This window comes from Hyperolius riggenbachi, chromosome 2 (genome assembly GCF_040937935.1).
Source record: "Hyperolius riggenbachi isolate aHypRig1 chromosome 2, aHypRig1.pri, whole genome shotgun sequence".
Classification (NCBI taxonomy): domain Eukaryota; kingdom Metazoa; phylum Chordata; class Amphibia; order Anura; family Hyperoliidae; genus Hyperolius; species Hyperolius riggenbachi.
Genome location: NC_090647.1, coordinates 66053398 through 66077795, shown reverse-complemented (window position 1 = coordinate 66077795; position 24398 = coordinate 66053398). Strand labels below are relative to the sequence as shown.

General features: G+C 43.9%; 2 protein-coding genes across 4 annotated transcripts in view; one reads left to right on the top strand and one right to left on the bottom strand.

The window, feature by feature from the left end:
- TMEM123 (transmembrane protein 123) overlaps positions 1–24398 on the top strand; it is a 231496-nt gene that overhangs the window by 171052 nt on the left and 36046 nt on the right. The window contains exon 5 of one of the 2 annotated variants that reach the window (XM_068266861.1): positions 5586–5633. In XM_068266861.1, coding sequence (XP_068122962.1) covers positions 5586–5633 — 48 coding nt within the window. Of the gene's footprint in view, positions 1–5585; positions 5705–24398 lie in introns of those variants that run through there. The other variant, XM_068266860.1, reaches the window with a different exon arrangement.
- Positions 515–22565, bottom strand: BIRC2 (baculoviral IAP repeat containing 2). 2 transcript variants are annotated; one of them, XM_068266859.1, is made up of 9 exons: positions 22480–22565; positions 12118–14295; positions 11728–11827; positions 10736–10814; positions 9025–9070; positions 6303–6542; positions 3240–3494; positions 1586–1627; positions 515–795 (listed from the first exon to the last, which is right to left on the bottom strand). In XM_068266859.1, the coding sequence occupies exons 2-9, from the start codon at positions 12965–12967 to the stop codon at positions 602–604; spliced, it is 1806 nt and encodes a 601-aa protein (XP_068122960.1). In that variant the 5' UTR covers positions 12968–14295; positions 22480–22565; the 3' UTR covers positions 515–601. The 2 variants fall into 2 exon arrangements, with proteins under 2 accessions (XP_068122960.1, XP_068122959.1); XM_068266858.1 differs by lacking the exon at positions 22480–22565 and adding an exon at positions 21918–22452.

The following is a 24398-nucleotide window of genomic DNA, read 5'->3' as shown; positions in this document are numbered from 1 at the left end:
TCCCTAAAAATTGGCCCTAGACTATGATACATACGGCTATGGTAGGGATTAGATTGTGAGCCCCTCTGAGGGACAGTTAAGTGACAAGACAATATACTCTGTACAGCGCTGTGGAGCTATATAAATAACAACAATGTTCCAATGAAAGGTTTAGGAAGGAGAGACAGTAGGACACTGAGCATACAAACACATACAGCATATTTTTTGGGTATCTTATATTTATTACAGGTCATACACAGAGGTTGTCATTGGTTGCTAGCTCATTGCCTGCCATGCTACAGATTTATTAATGTCAATACTGTCTCAAGTCACTGACAAGGAAAAAGCAAACAGACTATGGTCAGTCAGTGACGTGAGGTGCTAAATCCAGAGACAGCTGGGCCATTGGCATTCTCAGAAGCATGATGGACCATCTACTGGTTGAGTAAGGTTGCCCGCTTCATCAGGTTTAGATATATTACAGGTAATCATAACAAGATACAATCAGCTAAAAACAAAGTGCAATATTTACTCCTGGTTTTGGTAAGGTTTTATTAAAGACACAGTTGTAAACAGCAGTTTAATAGAACACAGCATTTTATTAGAACAGTCTCCTCCCACTTCAAGAGAGAAAGGTGCGGACCGTGCCCTTGATTATTCCTCTGCAAATTGGGCATTTCCGTAGGGATGGGGCACAGTCTTTGCAGACTACCAAATGTCCACATGGGATGAACACAATAGAGACCTCTTGGTCCATACAAATTTTACAAGTCCGCTCCTCCTGCAACCTTCTTAGCTGCTCCTCCATTGGCAAGTCTAAACATGATAAATAAGTAAAAAATACATTAGTGCATATAGTCAGTTAATACACACAAATGCTCTGAGAATTCCTGACATGTATAACAAACAATGAACAGTCATTTTATCTAAGTAAGAACCACAACAAGTTAATGTACACCTCTGATCTCAGGTTAGGCGTTTCACTGACAAATATCCCTCATATGGACAGAAATACATTTTGGAAGTTGGACTGAGCAACTGCTATTCAGTAAATGCTTCTAAAAAATAAATAAAACCCTGAGAACCCCCCCCCCCCCCCCCCCTAGGAGATAGACTAGTCCAAAACTTGTCAGATTTTTACTACCCACTGTAAGTGACAGAGGGGGGGAAAAATACATTTATCAGGGCTGAAGAGTCGGAGTCAGAGCAATTTTGGGTAACTGACTTCAAAGGTTTTAATAAACTAAGAAGTCGGGAGTCGGATGTAATTGTACCAAATCCATAGCCAATGTAGAAATGAGACTAAGGAGTCGGAGTCAAAGCAATTTTGGGTACCTGGAGTCTGATTTCATAAACGGAGGTGTCGGATGATTTTTGTACCGACACCACAACCCTGTAATTTATACCTTATATTACTTTGAAAGAAATATACTTCTGGGTTTACATTTTACAATTTTTTCGCTGTAGTGGTCCTTTAACAACACTTATGTAAATCGTTAAAACGCATGTCTCATGCAAACACTATAAAATAAAGCAAAGGCCTGAAAACAGCACACACGTTATGGAGACAACTATGACATGGAGACAACATGTAAAGAATAGTTACCTGAATAATCATCGGAGGTCTGACTTCTCAAAGACTGTTCAACTGAAATAAAGTAAAAATGAGCATTAGTCCAAAAGTCAAGTCTCACCAAGCACCGATAAGAGGGCAACTCTACAGAGCACAAAACTCTGGTGACAAAACTAACAAATTGTCCCCAGTGCCTGTTGTAAGGGAACGGCAGATGCCTCTTAAAAAGGAGTACCGTAAAGGGGGGGGGGGCTAGTTCAACTTACCTGGGGCCCCTAACAGCCCCCCACAGACGTCCTGTGCTCACGCTAGTACAAAACAATCCTCTGGTCTCCGACGCAGCTCACTTCCTCTATGCAACTTTAATGGTGCGTGCCGTTGCGCCTGCGTGGCCCGGGCTGCACGCGTCCCTGCTCCTGCCACCGGGAGACGTAGTGCCCGTACTTCACAGGACGCTACCAGCATTGTGAGCGGCGGCGAGGAAGCGCGCAGCCAGAGCCACGCAGCCACAGTTGTCAGCGACTTTAAAGTCACAAAGCCGCGGAAGTGTGGTGCGGTGGGGGGGGGGGGGGGGGGCCAAAGGATCATTTTGTCCCAGCACAGGATGGGGCCATTAGAAGCCCCCCCCCCCTGTGGTACTCTTTTAAGAGGAGTCTGCAGCTCCCTTGCAACAGGCACTGGAGACAATTTGTTCTAGTGTTTTTCCTGTCAGCCCAAGCCATGCTTTCCTGCTGTCTGATAGCCTATCACAGCTGTAAATCTATAGTGGGGGTGAACAGGCAGCTGGAGGTTTAAAGTGCAAACAAGGAACTTGTGTAGGGAGTATTTTCCTTCTTTATTCTGCAGAACCCACAAAGTTTCCATGTAACGCACATAAGAAAAAGACACTTCCATGGGCTTCAAGCAGGTAACAGCCAATGCTATGCTGATAGCGGATATACCACCTTTGTGGTTGCACGTTATGCTGGCAGAGGTGTGTGAAGACAGATGACACACATGACATAGGGCCTGATCCAAGTCCCTTTTTCTCTTAGGACATCATTTTTCACTTTTCAGTCTGCAATTTAAAAGTACCAAAAAGTAGGGTAAAAAAAAAAAAAAAAAAAAAAAAAGTGTCAAGGCCGATTTTGTACTTTTTACTGCCCATGGTCCACTGTCACCTGCCGCCCCCTGATCAACAGCATCCTAACACACACACACACACACACACACACGCACACACGCACACACGCACACACGCACACACGCACACACACACACACACACACACACACACCCTCTGTGCAGGAGCGGCTCTGTGATACTGGGCATGTACGGACTGTACTCATGCACGCCCAGCACAGATGTACTTGTACGCTGACTGAAAACAAAAAAAATAATGCAGCTTTAGAAAGCCACGATTTTGCTGTTCTAGAAGACGTTTCATCACTCTTAGAGAGCAGTTTCTTCTGTTCTAATGAGGTGGAAGGGTTCCTAGGCCAACCTGAAGTACAGGTAATACATGTGCTCTAGCCAAAAGAGTACTAAGCGGACATCAGTGTAATAAGTGTCCAATTAGCCAGACTGAGTACGGTAAGTGAATTTTTTTTTTATACCTATAACTGTGTGGGTTTCTACTCTACCTAATTAGAATTGACATTTCTGCCATCGGTGACATTTAATGGAAGCAACCGATTTAAAAACTTACTGAATAATTCTTTGTAGAGTGCCGGGTCGCTGGTACTAAGGCTCTTTTTGAAAACATCCACTGCACTTTTGCCTTTTATCAGCACTGTGTCGATCAGTTCTTGGGCTTGTACTGAAGGCCCGGTCTTATGTTTCATGGCCTCGTACTCGGAAGGCGATAGGACCAGCGCAGTAAACAGGTCATCCATTATCGGGAGGCAATAGGTCATCCGTGGTAACAAAGCAAGGCGACTTTTCCTTAATACACTTATTTCATCTGTGACACAAAAAGAGAGTAAAAAAATTACACGAAGAGTTAAGACAACCCGTCACATGTCATTTAAGAGAATTCTGAACTTGCAGAGACTTGGAGAGAAGAGAGCATGTGATAAACAACGACTAGAGGTCACCTTCAATGAAAACCCCAGAGAAGTAATATTTTCGCCAGCTAAGTGACAGAAGGAAGTCCCCTACCTTTGATCTATGGAACATGTTTGTTTATTGCAGTTTCTTAAAGAGAGTCTGAAGCGAGAATAAATATCGCTTCAGACCTCATAAATAGCAGGGGCACGTGTGCCCCTGCTAAAACGCCGCTATAGCGCGGCTTAACGGGGGTCCCTTCACCCCCAAATCCCCCTCGATACACCCGGGGAGCGCTTCCTGGTTGGGGCAGGGCTAACCGCCGCAGCCCTGCCTCACGCGCGTCTGTCAGCGCGTATCTCCGCCTCTCCCCCGCCCCTCTCAGTCTTCCTTCACTGAGAGGGGCGGGGGAGAGGCGGCGATGCGCCGCTGACAGACGCGACTGGAGGCAGGGCTGCAGCCGTTAGCCCTGCCTCCAGGAAGGGAAATTCTGCGACCTTTTTACGACACACTTTTGCGGGGGGTGGGTTGGGGGTGAAGGGACCCCCGTTTAGCCGCGGGATAGCGGCGTTTTAGCAGGGGCACACGTGCCCCTGCTATTTATGAGCTCTGAAGCGAGATTTATTCTCGCTTCAGAGTCTCTTTAAGAGAAACTTAAAGGATTATATTTCATCCTAATCAGTAGCTGATATCTCTGAGATTGTGGTGAAACCCCTCCCACAGTATGATGTCAGGGCCATGGTCATGACAGTTTGCTGTCTGTGAACCTTGTTGCACTGTGGGAAATAACCAACCTTTTTAGCCTATTGCATTATTAGAGAGGTGTAGATATAGATGATGGCAGTTGGTGCTGTATATTTTTTGTTCTTGTCTGCCAGTAGTAAAGATAATGACCTGCACGCTTGTTGTGGATCAAACAACATGAATGGATTACACACAGAATATCAATCATTTCTTGATCTCGTTTATATTTTATCAGGGGGCTCTGTATGGCTGATTTTGTGGTGAAACCCCTCCCACAGTGTGATGTCAGAGCCTCACAGCATTGAGGTACTGACATCACACTGTGGAAGCCTTGTTGTATTGTGGGAAATAACAGCTGTTTCCAACTGCCAAAAATGCAAGCAGCATCTATTTCCAGTGACATCGCCTGCCAGCAGTAAAAATGTCACCATTAATGTAAATCAGGGAGAGGAAGGATTTTACAATGGGCAAACACTGATTAAATCAATTCACACATAATTATTGTAAAAAATGAAGCACTTTTTTATGACATGATTTTCACTGGAGTTCCTCTTTAAGTCCTTCTTCCTTGCTGTGAACAAACTCCATTTCCTGGTTTAAAAATAAGACTCCTGAATTGAGAAGGATATGGAGGCTTCCATCTTGATTTCCTTTTAAATAATGCCAGTTGCCTGGCAGTCCTGGTGTCAGACAGACTCAAAATGAAGTTGCAGGATAAAGCTAGGAAGAGTCAGGGAGACTACTAATGGTGACAGAGTACACAAGCAAAAGGGAATTTAAACGTGGAAGCCAGCCCCCTGCAGCCACGCCGTTACCATGTGATCCTACGGTCTCCCGCTGCGGCTCACTGTGTCCACTGCGTCTGCATGGTCCTGGCCACGCATATCCTCGTTCATGCTCCCATGGCCAGGAGTGTACTGCGCAGGCGCAGTATAGATTTTCTCGTACTGTACAGGACGCTCCTGGCCACGGGAACACGTACAAGGATTCGCGGGGCCAGGGCCATGCAAGCACAGTGAACGTCGACTTAGAAGTCGGCTTCCACTGCGTGAAGTGAGTGGGGGACCAGAGGGAGCAGTGTGGGCACAGGTCGGCTGTAGGGGGCTGGCAGAAGCCCCAGGTAAGTGTTTTTTTTTCTTTTTTTAGCATATCTTCAGTTCCGCTTTAATGCAAATATGGCTGCCTTTGCTACTTGGCTGATTCATGTGAGGAATGATTGTACTGATAGGTCCACTTAAAAGAGGAACTTTTTTTGTCTTAATAGGAACATGGAAAAGTTGAAAAGGTCAGATTTGATGGCCTGTCACCAATGGTAAGACATTCCTTCATAGCTCATCAAAAACAAATGATAACAAAACAAAACAAAAAACACTTGAATCAAATAGAAACTGAAAAAAGCATCAGTGGGAATACACATGTATAATACACTTGAAAAGTTATAAACATTCCCTAGCTGTTGGCAAAATAGGTTTAATTATTATTGTGTTCTATTCTAAGGATTTCCCCTGGTCAATTCTGTATGCAAGTTCAACACAGCCTGGCTACAGTTTGCACAGACTAGTTTGAGGCAGACTTGCAGCAATCAGTTGCCCTCCACATGTTGCCACCACCCTGTGCTTATCTCGGTCAATGTGACCTTGTAGCTGCGCATACTCATGTGGAGCACTGCAGAAAACAGTTTCACTGCAAGAATTCCAAGAAGTTTCTCAACCAGGAAAAAAAAGTCACATTTCAAGCTAAGCACAAAATTGCCTACGCACACAATAATCCTACTGAGTCAGCTGCAGACACTGGCATTTTTTTTACAAGTGCCTACTTGTGTAGATTCAAGGACCACTATTATGAAAAAAGTAGGCAGTTAAAAAAAAAAATAAAAAAAAAAATCGATAGAACAGAAAGGTTTTGGGCCAGTCCATCTCTATGGGGGATTCTCAGGGTTTTCACTTACGGGCAAAGACAAAGCGCCTGTTTTGACAATTACCTGCAGAATTTTGCTCTGTCTGTCGGTCTCGCTCCTCTTCGGTCTGTTCTTTTTGTGCACACACCAGATCCGATATCAGTTCTTCAATTTCCTTGTAATTGTCCCCAGTGGTCAGCACTTTACTCAGAACAGTTTCCTTTACCAGTCTGCGATTGAAGCCCATGGAGAGGACATCTTGAACCACCTTGGTATTCATGTAGAGCTCATCATCCTGGTTGTTCTCTTTGTCCAGTCTGATAACTGTTACACAAAGAAGGCTATTAGATACACAGAATTCTATTTCGCCAAGTCCTGTTAAAGGGAAAGTCCGAGCAATTTAAAAATAAAAAATCCACTTAAAACATCTGCTTCCTCCAGCCCCCTGCATCCATCCTGTGCCCTCGCCGCAGCTCCGGTGGAGATGCCGACCACGCCAGGTGGACTTCTCCTGCACCTGCAGCTCACTGGTCGCACTGACGTCATCCAGACAGTACTGTGCCTGCGCAGTACAGTCCGAAAGATGTCAGTGCGACAGAGCCACTCATGCAGGCGCAGTTGACATCCTGCGCCGAAGGGGATCCCGGGCCACCGGCGGTAAGCGGAGCTGCGGTGAGGGCACAGGACGGCTGTCAGGGGCTGGAGGAAGCCTCAGGTAAGTGGATTTTTTTTAATTTTCAATGAGTTCGGATGTGTCCTTTAAGTGTGTGTATGCGTGGAATCACTGTACATAAATAGATACTAAATACAATGTACCAGTCCATGGATTTGAGAGAAGTAAGGGCGGGTTTCCCCTAGCGCCAGACGTCAGTCTCCAGAGACTGCGCATGTAGATTACGCATCCGAAATCCCTGTAGCCGTGCCATGCACAACTATGAGGATTCAGACACAGTGTCCAAAATTCTGAAGCAGTGCTGCAGAATTCTCACCTGCACTAATTCAAAAGCAGCCTATTGGTTTCAATAAGCTGAGATTCCAGATCTGCATTCATGTGTGTGAGATCAGGAGCAAACAGCCCCAGGGGAAACGGGCCCTAAGAGCACTGTGCGAAAATGGCAACTGTCCAAAAGAATAAATAAAAGGGCATCAAAGCCAACAGATATTCCTTCTGATCAGGTCACCTGCAAGACTAGACACCAGGTCTGATCAAGCTTTTTAAAGAGACTCTGAAGCCTCTTAAAAATCTTTTTTTTTTTTATTTAAACATTCCTGTTTAATACATTAGTCCTACCTAAATCGCCGCATTCCCACGGCTGTAAACTATCTAAAACCCCCCTAACTCCCCAGGGGGGCGATCCGTGCAGCGCTTCCGTGTGAGGCAGGGCTATGAGCCGCAGCCCTGCCTCACATGCGTCTGTCAGTGGCGGATCTCCGCCTCTCCCCCGCCCCTCTCAGTCTTCCTTCACTGAGAGGGGCAGGGAGAGGCGGAGATCTGCCGCTGACAGACGCGTGTGAGGCAGGGCTCCGGCTCATAGCCCTGCCTCACACAGAAGCTAATGCCCAAAAAACGCTCTCTGGTGTCTCCAGCCTCAAAGGTACTGTGCCCTATGCCTTTGCTTAAAGTGAACCAGAGATGAAGCACCCTCATGTATTTTAGGGCTGTGGAGTCGGTACAGAAATCTTCAGACTCCTCAGTTTATAAAACCACGACTCCAACTCAGAATCCGGGTACCCAAAATGGCTCAGACTCCTCAACTCCGACTCCTTAGTCAGATACTTAACAGGGCTGTGGATTTTGTACAAAAATCATCCGACTCCTGACTCCTCAGTTTATGAAATTAACGATTCCGACTCCAGGTGCCCAAAATTGCTCTGACTCCAACTCCACAGCCCTGTATTTTACCATATATATCAGTGGGAATATTAACGAAAACACCTACCCTGCTTTCTGTTTCCCCCGACTAAGCATTCAGTCTGGCTTTGCTCAGGAATTATTATAGCTGAGTCATTACAGCAGAGCCAGGAGGGGGCAGTGTTGGGTTTGAGACATCAGAGAAGACAGGCTCAGCTATGATGATTCCTGAGCAAAGCCAGACTGAATGCTCAGTCTGGGATTTTATCAGGGCTAATAACAAGCAGGCTGAGCAGTGAAGAATGAAACAGAGCAGGGTAGGTGTTTTCTCTAATGTTCCCACTGATATATATGGTAAAATACATGAGGGTGCTTCGTCTCTGGTTCACTTTAATGCAAATGGCTTCCCTCTTGTAGTAATATCTGGACTACATTTTTACAGAAAACCATTTTTAAACAGTTTGCTATAGGGAAGGAACTAATTTTTACATCTAATGACAATAACTTAAGTATTCACAGTTCAGCTGTATGAACTACTAATACTTTCTCACATTTTCTGGGTATGTTCTATTACAGTCACAGGCCAATAGGCCCACTAATCTTCATATACTGCTCAATGAGCATGTGCCACCTCATTGTAGAAACTTATGATCAGGGCTGATGAGTCGGAGCAATTTGTGGCTACCTGGAGTCAGTGGTTTCATAAACTGAGGTGTCTGAGTTGGATGATTTTTGTACCCAATCCATTGCCCTGCATGGGCTGTGGAGTCAAAGAGTCTGAGCTATTTTGGGTACCTGGAGTCAGTGGTTTCATAAACTGAGGCGTCATAGTTGGAGGATTGCTGTACCGACTCCACAACCCTGCTTATGAGAATGCTTCCAACAGGCAGGTGAAACAAGCAACAATAACAAAAAAAGCGATGTGTTTTGGAGAGATTATGAACATCTACTTACTTGGTGGATACTGCGGCTCATTTTGAGATTCTGAATTTGACAGCAGCTGGAAAAAAAAAATAAAACAAAAAAGTTAGACGCTAGATGTTTGAAAACTGCTTGGGTAACGTATTTCAATGGGCTGGTGCACACCAGAGCGGTTTGTTTTTTTCCACAAATGCAAACTCCGGGGCTGCGGCATTTTTTAGATTTCTGTGGCGTTTCTGCCTCAATGTTAAAGTATAGGAAAGTGGAAAACCGCTCTGAAAAACACTAGATCAGAGCGGTTTTCCAAGCGTTTTTGTTACAGAAGCTGTTCAGTAACAACTTTACTGAAACAATATATGAAATCTGCTACACAAAAACGCTCCAAAAAACGCTAAGCATGTTTAGAAAACCTCTCTAATCATGCCTAGAATCGCTCTGAAATCTGCTTCAAAAACCTCTAGCGGTTTGCAGATCTGCTAAAGGTTTTGGCGTGCACTGGGCATCTCAGTGTGTAAAACTAAACTAAGAAATTGTAGGCCTCGTCTACTTTCACTGGTAAACTAAACCACTTCAATCAATTTCCAGTCACAAAAATTCTACAGGTTGTGTGTCAGAAGTCTTTGGCAACACAAAATTAATCTTGTATTGGGAAATGCCAGAGTTGTGCAAATGTAAACATCCTCCATGCAATCAGCAGCAGGATGTGTTGGGAAAGAAAGGTGGGGGAGGGGTTGGGCATATTGCACCACACTGAAGGACAAGTGAACCTCCGGACTAAAAATCGACTCAGCAGCACTGAAAAGGCTGTGTTTCTTTAACAGTTTCACAGCATCAGAACTTTGTTTCTCTTATACAAGCCTCATTTTTAGCTGCACAGAAGAAAACTGCCCGGGCTTTTTTTCCTCTGATGCTGTGCAAAGCATGATGGGATTTCTGATTTTGTGACATTTGAAGCCTAGTGTGTGCAGCTGGGAGGGGTGATCAGGACACAGGATAGTTGGAACTGTGTCTCCTGCTCCTTGTTACCTCCTTTCAAGTAAAAAGATGGCAGCCCCCATGAATTATTATTATTATTATTTAGTATTTATATAGCGCCGACATATTCCGCAGCCTGTTCTTTTAAAACAGAGTGGGTAAGAGATTATATTACCTATCTATTCTAATTAACATAACTAATGTAAATTGATGACAGTATGTTTGTTTAGGCTGAAGTTCCCCTTTAAGACGGTTCCATTAAAGGAGGACTGTAGTGAAAATAGTGTAATCAATAAAACTGCTTATTTTATACACTAGTCATTTATAAAATATTTAGTCAGCGTTTGCCTGTAGTAAAATCTGAAATTTATCACAAGTGACAACATCTATAGTCCTGTCGGGTGCAGCTCTGTGGAATGTTTCTGAGAATTTCCGTAGCCAGTGAAGATAATACCGGTCTCCCAGAATGCTCTTGGAGCAGAATTCCGCATAGGCACAGACTAGGATAAGCCTCAGTGGGAGGGGTGGGGCTATATACAGCAATGTATAGATATAGTAAGTGTTTCTGATGCTGCAACCAGGATAATTACCATAAGTACTGGTTATCCTGTATACATTTTCTGCATTTTACACTACAGTGCCACTTTAAAAGGTAGGACTTGAAGAATTTGTGTACTGAAACCCCACTATATAAGATAGTTTTTTTTGTGTGACTTCATTTAACTTTAGTGTAACGATAGTAAAAGGGGGAGAGGAGGGGAGAACTTACCTGATCTAGCAGATGTGGATATCGTTCTTGAATGTCGCTGACAAAACTCTGACCTTTAATGTGCAGCAAATATTCACACCTGCACAAAAACAAGACACCAGTAATTACACACAAGAAGACAGAACATCTGCAGGTAGCATTGTACAGCCTTGTAATAAAGGCAGGATATGAGTAATATTCTAGTTATCAGGAGATGATGAACATTTACTTTGGACTGAGTAGGATATCCTCCCTTTTATAATTGCCATGCATTTATGGAGGTACAACAGTCACAACTGTCATCCAAATAGAATTTGACAGTTAATCACGTCACAGTGCAATCATGCAGGGATGAGCACTGATTTAAACATCCTATCATCAGGTAGATGTCCCAGGCATGCCATCAATGGCGGAGGCATCTTATACATAATTAAAACTGCATCAGATAAGTAAGGAAAGGCCTCATGTGGTCCTCCAGAATCTGTTGTGTGTTACAGACCCCTCCCAGTTGTGCAGTGTAATTAAGCAACTGCCCGAAGCTTACAAGAATCAGCTGGAACAGTCACATGACTTCTATAAGATCTTTGCAACGTTTTTAATTGTAAAAGGTCCAAACGCCTCCCCCAACTCATCCAAGATAACCTAAAAGCGCCACCACTAACAAAATTCACCGGGGGGTGGGGGGCGCGGTCATCCCAGCGTCAGTGCCATGTGACACCACCATCTTTAAGCTTGGATTGGAGCTGTCAAGACTCCTCCTTGCTGACCACTCTACGGCGGAAGTTAATGTCTACAAAAGCTTTAAACATGTCATTTCTAGAAGCTTGTATGTCCAGCTGAGGAAAAAAAAGTTGGAGGAACGGGGGTTTTCCTAAGAGTTAGCAGGGGTCGGGGCAGGCCAGTATACCACTTTAAATGGTTTAAAGTGGTTTAAACCACTTTAAATAGAGATTTAAAACAGTAAGTGCATTTTCACATTTATACTAAATGAGTAAAACAAAATAGCTGAATACCTGGGAAACCATTTAGCATGTTCAACCCAGGGGTCATCTCCCGATTCCCAGCACCTTAAACCGCCATCACAACAAAAGCACTTTACATCATCGTTCCGCCCTGCAAGAAAAACAAAAAACCATCAAATAAAATTTATTTTGTTGGTATTCCCGCCACATTTCATTAATTTTCCTTCTTCACTACATTTAACAAAAATATTCTGCTCAATAATGCTAGCTACTTTGATTGAATTTACAAACCATAAGCTTGTCACTGCTATTCTTTACACTGAAGAAACGAGTCATCACCAGCCCCTATTCCATGCTCAGCTATTCAGTATAGAGTAAGCACAGAGCAGCAGTTTACACTGTGCACACAGGAAGTAAGCTAGCTTTAGATACTGGACTTACCAACATAGTAAAATCCAGCTTCCGCTAGCTTTTTGGGCGTCACTGGGATCCTGGACGGCCAGTTGACAAAGGTTTTCAGCCGTGAGGAGGTGGTCTGCATGCTGACGTTGGAGACGCTGGTCCTGAAGGTTGGTTTTGCACTGGTGCTCATAAAAGGGCAATCTGGAAAATGCCTACGGTGCTCTGACATAGCATTATCATTTGGTTCCCAATTACTTAACTTCCCCTCACAGGCAAAGCAAGCTACCTTATCTCCTGGACCCACGTAGTAGAATCCGGCTTTAGCGAGATCCGCAGGATTGAGGAAGGTTACGGGCCAGTTTGAGTAGGTGCGAAGTCTGGCTTCTTCTGTGTACATGAAAGAGTTGTTGTCGCTAGCTCGTAGGTGAGACAGGTCTTCAACCGCCCTTGATGTTACGGGCTCGACTGGAAAACTTGTGTAGGAGCCGGCGATGACTCCTTCTTCGGAGCACGAAGTATAAAGTTGACTGTTCAGAGAACTGGGAGGTGAGAAAGCTGAAAACAGGGATGCACCGAGATTGACCGAAGACGCATTCTGGATGAAGCTGCAGCTAGGGAAAAGCCGCTTGTGTTTCTCAAAGGCGTTGTCTCCCCTCTTCCAGTTGTCCAGCATTAAGCCGCAGGTAAAGCATTTTACTTTGTCATCGTTGCCAGTGTAGTAAAAACCTGCTTTGGCGAGGCTTCGCTCAGAAACTGGACTGCTGGTGGGAAACTTGGAAAAAGTAGACATGCGGTAAAGTTCACATGAGAGTTCCAAGGTGATCATGCTCATAGCTGGGTTGGTTTTCATCAGGTTCGCCAAAAATTGGCTCTTAGTTAAGTCTTCCATTTTATAAATTGAACTAAAAAAATAAGCCGGGGAAGTCTCGCTCTCTAGGAGGTAGCTCTGTACTAAATCTCTACTGATCGGTGTGACTACAAGCCGATGTCGGTATGGTGCAGTGGACCTGGCCTACTAAGGTTTTCCTGAGATGGAGAGCAATGGAATTACACAAGTGATCCTAAAAAACAAGCCCGGGGTTAATTAAAGTCTTTTCTATTGGAAGAAGTGTTCAATCTTCTACCAGGATCTAAAGTACTGTAGGTGATGAGGAAAGGTTGATAAATTAGTAGCTGTTAAATTCCTGTTGTATGCCCACACACACACAGATTTTTTTTAAAAAGTTCTCTGGTCTTTCCCAGACGTATATTAAAAAAAAAACCCTTTTCTGTTTAAGTATCTACCTATGACTGCACATCTCTAGTCACCTGACCTACAAGGATCACTTAACTAAGGTCTAATTTGACCCAGGGGAGGGTGGAAAAAATTGTGTCAAACAAATTCAAGCTAGGCTGCTTGGATCACTTATGTTCTTCAGCTCAGCAAAGCCTTAGTAGGTCAAGACCAGCGAAGCCAAGACTCCTAAAAAAAAAAAAAAAAAAAAAAAAAATGAAAAATGTGCACCTTTTGTAATATGCAATAAGGGCATTAAGAACTCCTGCCTTTCTTTGAACTGTTATCTTAATATTGATCTACAGTGCTGAACGTTGAAAAGAACTCACTGTACCAAGACAACAGAGCAGTTACGGCTACTAATAGGAAACGGACCGGCCACAAGTCCCGAATGGCTAGGGCCGATCATTATGTAACGCAAGGAAACATGGTGTTAATAAAAAAACAAAACTGATGACTGAACAGTCGTTAGTGCAAAACATATTCTCCAGCTTTGCAAAGGTGCCTGCTAGCTCATCACTTCTAAGCTGCTTCCATGCACGATGGGCGGAGAGCTTAACTTAAACTTCTCAACCAAACAATAAAAAGAAAGGAATTAACCTTCTGGCCTTCGAAGCCTATCCTGGCTTGATGTTAACAGCTTGGGGTAAAGAATTTTCATACAGATATAAGTGGGTAGATTCCACATGTTGCCCTGTAACGGGATTTGCTTTTTGATATTCTGAAAGCATTGAAGTGGAAGATTCCATGGATGACACCTGGCTGTGCATAAAATAAACTACAGTGGACAAATACATTGACTACAGCCTAAAAACTACCTCCTAGAGAGCAGACTTCCCCTCGGTGGGCTTTTAGCACCGCATGATGAGATCTGGGAAACCAAAAGAAAAAAAAATAAAATCTTTCAGAAGAGGGGTAGGGGCGGAGTTGTAAGGCCTCAAAACCTAAGAAAGAGAAGAAAACACCACCTTATTAGCCAAAAAGATAAACCAGGATCACTCATTATTTGGGATGGTCAATGATATGCTGGTAATTCCAAGTTGATGCAAATTTTATGTCGCTTGGAAATAAAAACAAACAAACAGCAGATGCTTCATTTAACTGGTCCAGTTTCCAGCACCATAAATTTACATCAACTTGAAAATATTAGCATCTTGTTGACCTTTCCTATTGCTTGGTGTATATATTATAGCACAAACAACTCATCAGAATCTGTCAACACATTATTATTCTTCTGCAGCGCTTTTACATAACGACATGCCTATATACACTAGCCATTCCTCAGAGGAGCTCACAATCTAATCCCTACCATAACAGTGTGATGGGAATGCTTTTTATTTCCCCCTCTGCAATAATCAGACAGTCGATCGTTTTAGAAATTGGATAGTTAATGGGTACCTTTTGGACAATTTTTGAAAGGAACCAATTAACTTATCTGTAGGTTTCTGGGATGTGTGAGGAAACCTGAGTAACCAAAAGAAAACTATGCCAACACGGGAGAGCATACAAGCTATGCAGATAACGTCCTAGCACAGAATTGCGGACCATAGCACTGCAAGGCGAGCGTCCTATGCGCTATGCCAGCCTGCTGCGTTCCCTGTAATCACGAAAGTGTAACTTTTCTAGACTTTCAAACTAAACTTTTTTTTAGACTTCTAGACTGCTCAAACTAGCTGGAATGTGAAATGGACAAACACCAGATTGGGTGAAGGCAGCAATGATACCCTATGAACCAGTTCACATCACTGCAACAGCTTTTTTAGCAAGTGATTTGAAAAGCTCTTGCTAATGGAAAACTTTACATTGCTCAAGTGAAGGAGGATGGGGGAAGCTCTGGACTATCCTGGGGCTTCCCTTTAGTGAGGAAGATATTTCTCTTTTCCACTCTCATTCCTCACAGGTACACTTTGACTACCTATGCTGCATTAACTCGGGTGAAGAAGCAGCCACATCACACATACTCTACCCTTCTAGCTTCCTATTTTGTCGTGTCTGGGTTGTCCGTTTTTATTTTTAATGCATATTGCGTGGATTATATTCTATTCTACCATGCCAGTTATGTGTGGTCTCCTCTGACACAGGAGACCAGGGTTCGAATCTCGGCTCTGCCTGTTCAGTAAGCCAGCACCTAGTCAGTAGGAGACCTTGGGCAAGACTCCTTAACACTGCTACTGCCTATAGAGCGCGTCCTAGTTGCTGCAGCTCTGGCGCTTTGAGTCCCCCAGGAGAAAAGCGCAATATAAATGATCTGTGTTTGTGAGAACAAACTCATAGGGCTTGATTCACAAAGCGGTGATAACCCAGTTATCACGCCTAAAAGACTTTAGGCGTGATAACCTTTGCACCACTGAGTTATCACCGATTTGTGCTGCTCTTCGCGCGAAGCTCCTGCGTGCAAACGCGCACGCAAATTCCCATAGGGCTCAATGGGCGCGAAGCACGGTGCGCTACGCGCGCAAAACTTTGCACGCGGGAGATCGCGCGAGTTTCTTCTTATCACGCCTAAACTGAGTTTAGGCGTGATAAAGGGCTTTTCACAGGCGTGCAAACACTTTGCACCGCTTTGTGAATCAGGCCCATAGCATTACATTAGCAAGAGCTTTTAACATCATGAGTGCTTAGAAAAAAAGCTTTTGCAAAGTGAACCATCCCCTACCCTACCTAGTTTACGGAATCAGCTATTCTCCAGTCTGGTACATGTACAAATTCTTCAGACTACCCCATCCTATTCTACCTAGCAACAAGTGACACTGCCTCCACTATGCAGCCAGTGGCTGATTGTGGATAGCAGAGTCCATTTTGTGCAGCTGCACTGAGCATAGGACATGATGGATTTCTGCAGGGATCTGCTGTCTGTTTTGCAGTATTCTTATAAGACACCTGAACTGAGAGGGATATGGAGGCTACTATATATATATATATATATATATATATATTTTTTTTTTTTTATATTCTATACCAGTTGCTCATCTGTCCTGCTGATCTCTTTGGCTGGAGTAGTATCTGGATCACACATCTGAAACATGCATGCAGTTTGCAAATAAAAATCGCTAAGCATAACTGCAAACGCCTAGTGCTTTTTATAACGATTTGCAGTAACAATTTTTGATATGTGCCTAGAAATTTGGTGCACTTGAATTTGGTGATTTTGTAGTTCTTGTGGCAGAAAGAGTTAATTTTTCAGGCATACAAACAGCTTCTGCCTTGGTACCTTGTCCTAAATATAGTAAACATCACTGATAAGCAAGTTACAGCCATAAAAGTTTTACTGGCAGAATACAACTTCTGAGGGCAGGGGAGAAATGGAGAAAGGTTAATGATTCCTGTAATTTTTAACTCAGGGACACTTAATAGGCTGCCATTGGGCAGAGACAATAAAACATTTAATCTACTTTGTAAAGGTTTACATATAAAATCGTGGGATCATTTCTAGTAGGAGGATAAATACAATGGTTTATCTCATCAATTTATTTTCACATTGGGCTCAGTTTAATAAAAGTACAACAGAAACAGTAGGGGGGGAGGACCCTGTTCTTGCAAGCTTACAGTCTCTCATGAGAGTAATCATGGAACAGATGGAGGAGTTTGGACCAAGTACAGACTGTAGTTTGGTCCAGCGAAGCTGCATCTGACATTCACACAGGATGTAAGTATTGCAATCCCTGACAGCCAGGTAATACATAAAGGACAACTGTAGTGAGAAGAATATGGAGGCTGCCATATTTATTTCCTTTTAAGCAATGCCAGTTGCCTGGCAGCACTGTTGATCTATTTGGCTGCAGTAGTGTCTGAATAACGCCAGAAACAAGCATGCAGCTAATCTTGTCAGATCTGACAATGTCAGAAACATCTGATCTGCTGCATGCTTGTTCAGGGTCTATGGCTTAAAGTATTAGAGGCAGAGGATCAGCAGGATAGCCAGGCAACTGGTATTGCTTAAAAGGAAATAACTATGGCCTCCATATACCTCTCACTGCAGTTGTCCTTTAAAGATGAATCACACATAACTGGCATGGTATGATAGAATATAATCCGCACAATATGCATTAAAAATAAAACGGACAACCCAGACAGGACAAACTAGCAAGCTAGAAGGGTAGAGTACGTGTGATGTGGCTGCTTCCTCACCTCAGTGAATGCAGCATAAGCAGTCATTAAAGTGTACCTGTGAGGAATGAAAGTGGAAAAGATAAATATCTTCCTCACAAGAGTGAAGCCCCTGGATAATCCAGAGCTTCCCCCATCCTCCTTCACCCCACCAATACAGCGCTGAGACCCTCTAAACATATTCAACCATAGCTTGTCATATGTGTTTGCACAGCCGCACTGCCATCCGTGTATGAGCGCAGGAGGTCCATGCCTATGCAGCATGGATCTTCATCATCCAGAGGCTTTCACTCTACTAAGGTAACTAACTTCTGCCCTTTTTTCACCCACAGGTTCACTTTAACAAACTTGTGACAGTCAGCTTTGATTTGTTTGATGCATCTGTGGGCTGCGCCTCTCACTCCCTCCCTCCTTTGTGTGGATGGAGCCAGGCAGTGTGGCGACTGTCTGCGCCGCAGCATAGAGTGATGCACCGTGTGTGTATGTGAGCTCATTGATGAGTCATGTTAGTCAGCCTCTCCCCCTCGTGTGGGTAGACCTGGGGGAGGCAACACTGTGTGATGATTGGCGGCGCCATGGCATATTGGATGGTGATCCATGTGTGTATGTGAGCTCAATGATTGGTGATGCTGGTCAGCCTCTCACTACCTCCCTCCTTTGTGTGGGTGGAGCCAGAGGAGGGGGCTAGCTGTGTGGTGATTGTCAGTGGCACAGCATATAGAGTGATGCAGTGTGTATGTGAGCTCATTGATGAGTGGTGCCGGTCAGCCTCTCACTCCCTTATTTGTGTGGGTGGAGTCAGGAGGGCGGTGTATGGCGACTGGCCACGTCATTAGCGCGTGTATGTGAGCTTGCCTGTAGCCATGCCCTCTTGAGGAAGCCGGAATTATCGGTGAAACAGGTTGAGCAGAGTCAGACTCAGCATGGCCTTGCACGTGGCGGTGTAAAACTCTACTTGCCTCCTCCACACAACACCTCCCCCCCCCCCCCCCCCCCACACACACACACTCAGCAGCTCTCCATGTCCCGCTTGTTGGTCTGGTGCTGGCTGGTCGCTACAACGCCTGTTTTCTTTGCAACACTGGCCATGCCTGGACAACGGTTGGTTCACTGGCATCTGAGTCCGTGTATGGTACCACCGCTCTATCCACTTTGAACCTCCACCAGACTGTACATCAAGTGAGCTGTAACAACGTCCCATCATCAGCAGACACCAGGGATCTGGTACTGTATGCTTGTTTCGTCAGCTTGCTTGCAGCCGGCACTGCTGCTTTAACCAGCTTCAGCTTTATTGCTTGCTTGCCAAGACTATCCACCTTGGAGCAGTCATTGTTAGCATACTGTGTCCACTTTGCCTGCCTTGCTCAAACTCTCCTAGCGGTGGGGGTTAATTGCTTAGGACCGATGCCTGTAGGGCTCCGTACATTGCCCACATACGCCTTATGGTCTAACGAGACTCTTCTTCATAATCCGGAGGACTGTACACAAATTGCTTACACATTTATTCAGAGTATGGTAATCTTTACTGTTATTACCAGTTCTGTACTTTGTACCAACTCTGTATTTTGTAAATTGGTGTATACCATTGTCTGTATTATTTTGTACCCCATGTTTGTTTTACTTTCTTACAGCGCCATGTTGGCGCTTTATAAATCATTAATAATTATTTGCAGCTTATGAACCACCCTGCTAATCTTACTTGCAGATGCATTGGGAGTTGTGTTGATGAGTCTGAGTGATGGTGTCAGCGCTATATAAATACTAAATAATAATGGTGTAGCTGTGTGTGTTGCCAGTGTTTGTTATCCTGCCAGTTTTAATGTTTGTATACATTTTTCTACGTTCTCATAATAAAGTTATGGTATTTTATTGATATATCGTTATATTTGTATTGTTTGGAGCGTACGCCTTCTTTCATCTTCTCCCAGTATTTGGTATTTACTTTAACCAAGTTAGGCACAATTTAGAGAGGAGAGTCATAGGACTTATCAGAACCCAGCAGATTGCCAATGAGAGGCTAAGTGGTATGCACTTGGAACGGGCCCAATCAAAATCAGCAAGAAGCGCATGTTATTGGTCCAATACCAAGCTACATACAAATTGTATTAAAATGCGCATGCAACCCCAAATTCTATAAAACAGTAGTAACATAATAAATATATATTTATTTAGATTCTATTTTCTGGCATACAAGATGCACCTAGGTTTAGAAGGCAAAAATTAGGGGGGGAAAAAGAAAATATACTACACCTGGTGCATTCATGGTCCAGGAGTGTCTTGTAGATGTTCTCCCCAATTACTAAGTGTCCCACTTGCCCCCCATGTGTGCCCTTCTGTCCCCCATGCATCCCCTCCGCATGCATAGCTACAAGCAGTGGCAACACCAGCTCACCTGATCCATTGGCTCCAGCGGCGATCACAGACCTCTCCTCTCCTTCACTGTTCCCCTAGTGCTGGCTTCTACTGATCGTGTCATCAACAGAAGACAGCACTAGGGGAGCAGTGCAGGAGAAAAGAGGTCTGTGATCGCCACTGGATCAGGTGAGCTGGTGCTGCCGCTGCTCGTAACTCTACATGCGAAGGGGACACAAAGGGGAGCGGAGGACGACACACGGGGACAATGCAGGGAGTCCTGGGCCATATCAGCGGGCATAAGTCAGGGACTCCCTATATTTGGCAAATAAAACAAAAGGACTTTTTTTCCCCCCCTTTTTAAAGGGAGAAAAAGTGGCGTCATATGCAAGAAAAAAAATTAAAAAATTTTTTATATAGATAGATATATACACACACACTGAGTTGTGAGTGGGAACTGTACAGTGTGACAGAGCTAACTTGTAGACTGTCACACTAATTCTAAATTTTCATTTCCCTGCAGGGTGGAAATGGATGAACAACTTTCTTCAGTTCCTACTTTCTGTGCATACTTACATACTGGTAGAATACGCCCAAAGGAAACATTGCAAACACCAAAAAGCAAACATACTGCAAGCTTGACCTGTCTGATAATCACACAATGCAAAAAACAAACAAATGCAAAATCTAATTGAACTGTTAGAAAGCTATTCAATAAAAACATAAAATCAAAGTAAATAAAAAAAAAAATCCATAAAAAGGGCAATCTTCATTGTTTTGGACTAGTGGTCAATCAATCTTTTCTAATTCCATGATTTTAAAGTGGACCTGAACTCTTGCATAGGACATACAGAAAATATATAGAAATGCACCCTGTATGTATTTAGAAAGTTTAGCCTGTATAATTCCCCCTCACCTGTGACTAAGCACTAGTTGTAATTTGAACCCTCAGATGTGTCAGCTGACTGCCACTGCAGAGAGGTAATTGATAAAACACAAGATGTCAACAACAGGTCTGCTCCCATGAAAGCAGGGAGTAGAAACACTGCAGCTAGTGGAAAAGGGCCCTATTGAAAGTCTATGGGCTGCATAAAAAAAACCCACATATCTGTTTTACAAAATGCTGCATATTTCTGTAAAAACGCACATAATGAAATTCAATGCAGACGCAGATGTGCGCTTTTATTAAATAAAAGAACATGGCAGGGGTCACACTTGTCTTTCAGTTTTCTACACTTTTTCTTAGAAAACTGGAAGACAAGTGTGACTTCTGCCTTACAGGAGCTATTGTCATTTATGGAGAAAACTGACAAATGCTGCAAGATGTCAGTTTTTTTATCCACCTGAAATCTGCATTCAAGTGTGTCCTAGCCCATTGATTAACATGAATTCTCAGTTGAAATCAGTGTTTCTGTGCAGAAAACGTGCACAAAAGCCGACAAATGTGACCCCTGCCTGTATCTTTTCCCATTGAAAAAAATGCAAATGCACCCAAAACCGCAACAATGCAGTGCAGTAAACTCATGGTTTTCTACACAGCCAAGTGTGCTCACTAGCCTTCAAGTTAAAGGAGAACTGAAGTAAGAGGTATATGGAGGCTGCCATATTTATTTCCTTTTAATCAACACCAGTTGCCTGGCAGCCCTGCTGGTCTATTTCTTTGCAGTGGTATCTGAATAACACCAGAAACAAGCATGCAGCTAGTCTTGTCAGATCTGACTTTAAAGTCTGAAACACCTGATCTGCTGCATGCTTGTTCAGGGTCTATGGCTAATAGTATTAGAGGCAGGGGATCAGCAGGGCTGCCAGGCAACTGGCATTGTTTAAAAGGGAAAAAACCATGGCAGCCTCCATATACCTCTCTTCAGTTGTCCTTTAAACATTCCTTTGATCTATCAAAATATGTAAAGTTGGCTCTGCACTATAGTCTCTGCAGAAGATGGGCCAGCAGATGGGAGAAGTCTTTGCACAGCTGGTTGAGGTAATGCTCTCCCATGCTGCATCATGAAGATAGCTAGATTGGTGCATTGCCAACTTGATACCTTCCTGGAGGATCCTCCTGGTTAATATACAAGAGTCAGAAGCATTCCCCTTGCTGAGAACATACCCTCAATGCTGCAGCCGCTCACAGGAACCACACGCGACAAACTCCAGCATCACCATTGCTAAATTAAAAAAAATAAAATAATAATAGTAAAAAAAAAAATAATGAGCTAAAATTAGAATTTTCAACACAACGGGAAATGGTTCAGAGAGCTCAGAAGTCGTCAACTCTTTATATCACACGAAGTAGGCGTTGCGAGGGGGCGTGGCCTGAACGGTCAAAGAAGAACTCCTTCATCATGACATTAAGTAAATTCGGATTTTCTGATTTCAAAAAATAACAACTTCAGCGCCTCCTCAGACAGGATGGTTTTATGATTCGGCTCTTCTTCTGAAGGAGCGGTGCACGGGCTTCACTCGGCTCTCCTAGCTTCTCCGCACATCTGCAAGCCCACTAGTGCTCCCGGACGCCCCTCAGCACGGCAGTGGCAGATCTCCCGCCCGCTCGTCCCTCTGTCTGCAGCGTCGTGTCAGCACTATAGCGGTGCTTCTCGCGGCCGCCCGCTCGCCTTTTAGCACGGCACTTCTCATTCCATAATACATCAGCACTGTAACGGCTTTCTTACCTATATCATAACATGGCGCTGCAGTTCTCTTTCCCCCGCCCTTCCCTGGTGACACAGGAGAGCAGGGAGGGTCCAGTTTCTGTCTGTGTGCGTTTTTATAAATTCTAATCAATCTGCAGCCCCATTGATTGTTTAAAAATTTTTTAGAGATTTTTGTTGACCATTTAGTTTATTTTTTATTTTCACACGAGAAATATGTCACGCGGTGTGAGGAATGTCCACGAGTTCGGCTGCGTGGCAGGAAGTAACAGTGGGAAGTCCCCTGGCCTGCCCTGATTATATAGCTTGTGTGTCATGGAACTGTGCAAGGGGAATTCCAGCCTGTCAGTCAGGCACAGCGAGTTCTGCTGCTCTGCACACAATCAGATTTCAGTAGAAGGGGAATTTTCTTTTTTTAAATCAGGTGAAAGAGTGGTCATTGCTGGGCAGCAGGGGAGTGTTGAGCTATGTATAAAGGGGGAACTCCAGATGGTTGTGAAGGTCCTAGTTCAGCCAGCCCTATTTGAGCGAAAGCGGTTTTCTCCTGTAGGTCCGCAACTATATGGAGAGCTGTGGCCGTGTTATGTATATGAGCGCTTCCCATAACTTTATGGGGTACTGCAGGCAGGTCCGGATTTGCATCACAGGAGGCTGTTCTTCTGGCACTTTCCACAAAACTACCTACAAACGGTTGCCGAACTGAACCACAAGTGTGCTGGATGGCCCAGTTATATTATTACCTTTCCCATGCTTCCCCCTGCCCAGTGTAGGTAGCTACAGGCACCTCTTAGTATTCAGCTGAAGGGGGATCTTGCCAGTGCAACCCTGAGAGCCGGGTGAGTAACCTCTCATTTACAATCCACTCTGGATTCTGCATAGGGAAGGAGGGAGACACTTTGGTAGAGAGACACCTTTTAATCATCAGGTGCCTGTAGGCATGAGCCTATAGTGCCTCATGGAAAATCCAGCTCTGATAGCTGAGGTGCCCTTGCATAGATTGTGATCTACCAGTAGATTGTAAAGGACTTCTAGGTAGATTCCACACTACTGCCTGAGTGACATACACATTGTACTCTGTCTCTATGGCCTCGATTCATAAAAAGCTTTGCAGAAAAAAAAAATCTGGGAAGGAAAATTCCGCATTCGGAATTTTAGACTTCTGTGTGCTAATTCATAAACCATTTCACAGGTATTTTCCGAACTGAGCTGTGGTATGAGGAATGTAGCTGGCTGAGTTTTTACATAAATGGTTTGGCTGACTTGTTACATTTGGCTGTTCTCCATGCAGAGACAGCATTACAATAAAAAGGGTATCCCCAACTTCCCTGTAGATGTGCATGTATGGTTAAACTGCCTATCCTTGCCCTGAATCTGTCTATAGTCTTTCTAAACAATATATTTAATTGCTACAGCTTAGAAGAACTTTAAGAAACTACACATGCAGGCTTTCTGATGTGAAATAGCATTTGAAACAGGTACCCTAGAGGTTAAAAACACAGCCTGGGGTATTCAGTTAAGCCTTGTTTGTTCAGATTGCACTGCTGCTGGCTTTTTACAGTCCTGCTCTCTTATCACACTGTTATGGGGATTATCACCTCCTCACAGTAGGCGGTATTCTCTGTGTCAATACCACCTGCTCTAATCCTTTATGACTTGACATTTCCTGACATGTGCTGGAGGAGTTCACCTCTGAAGACGGTAATTTATCTCACGGCACAGTAATTTGTGCTTTTCATGCGGTAACAGCTTTTATGAATTGACAGTTTCCTAAGCGCTTGGAAAAGTCAGCTGTTTTCAGCATTACCGCATGCGGTAATGCTTTATGAATCGAGGCCTTTGACTTAGATGACATTAGCGTGATATGCTGTCCTGAAGTTTTACACAGCAGTGTAAAGAATTATGATGTTGCGTGGTGTGGAGACATACATTTAGAAGCATTA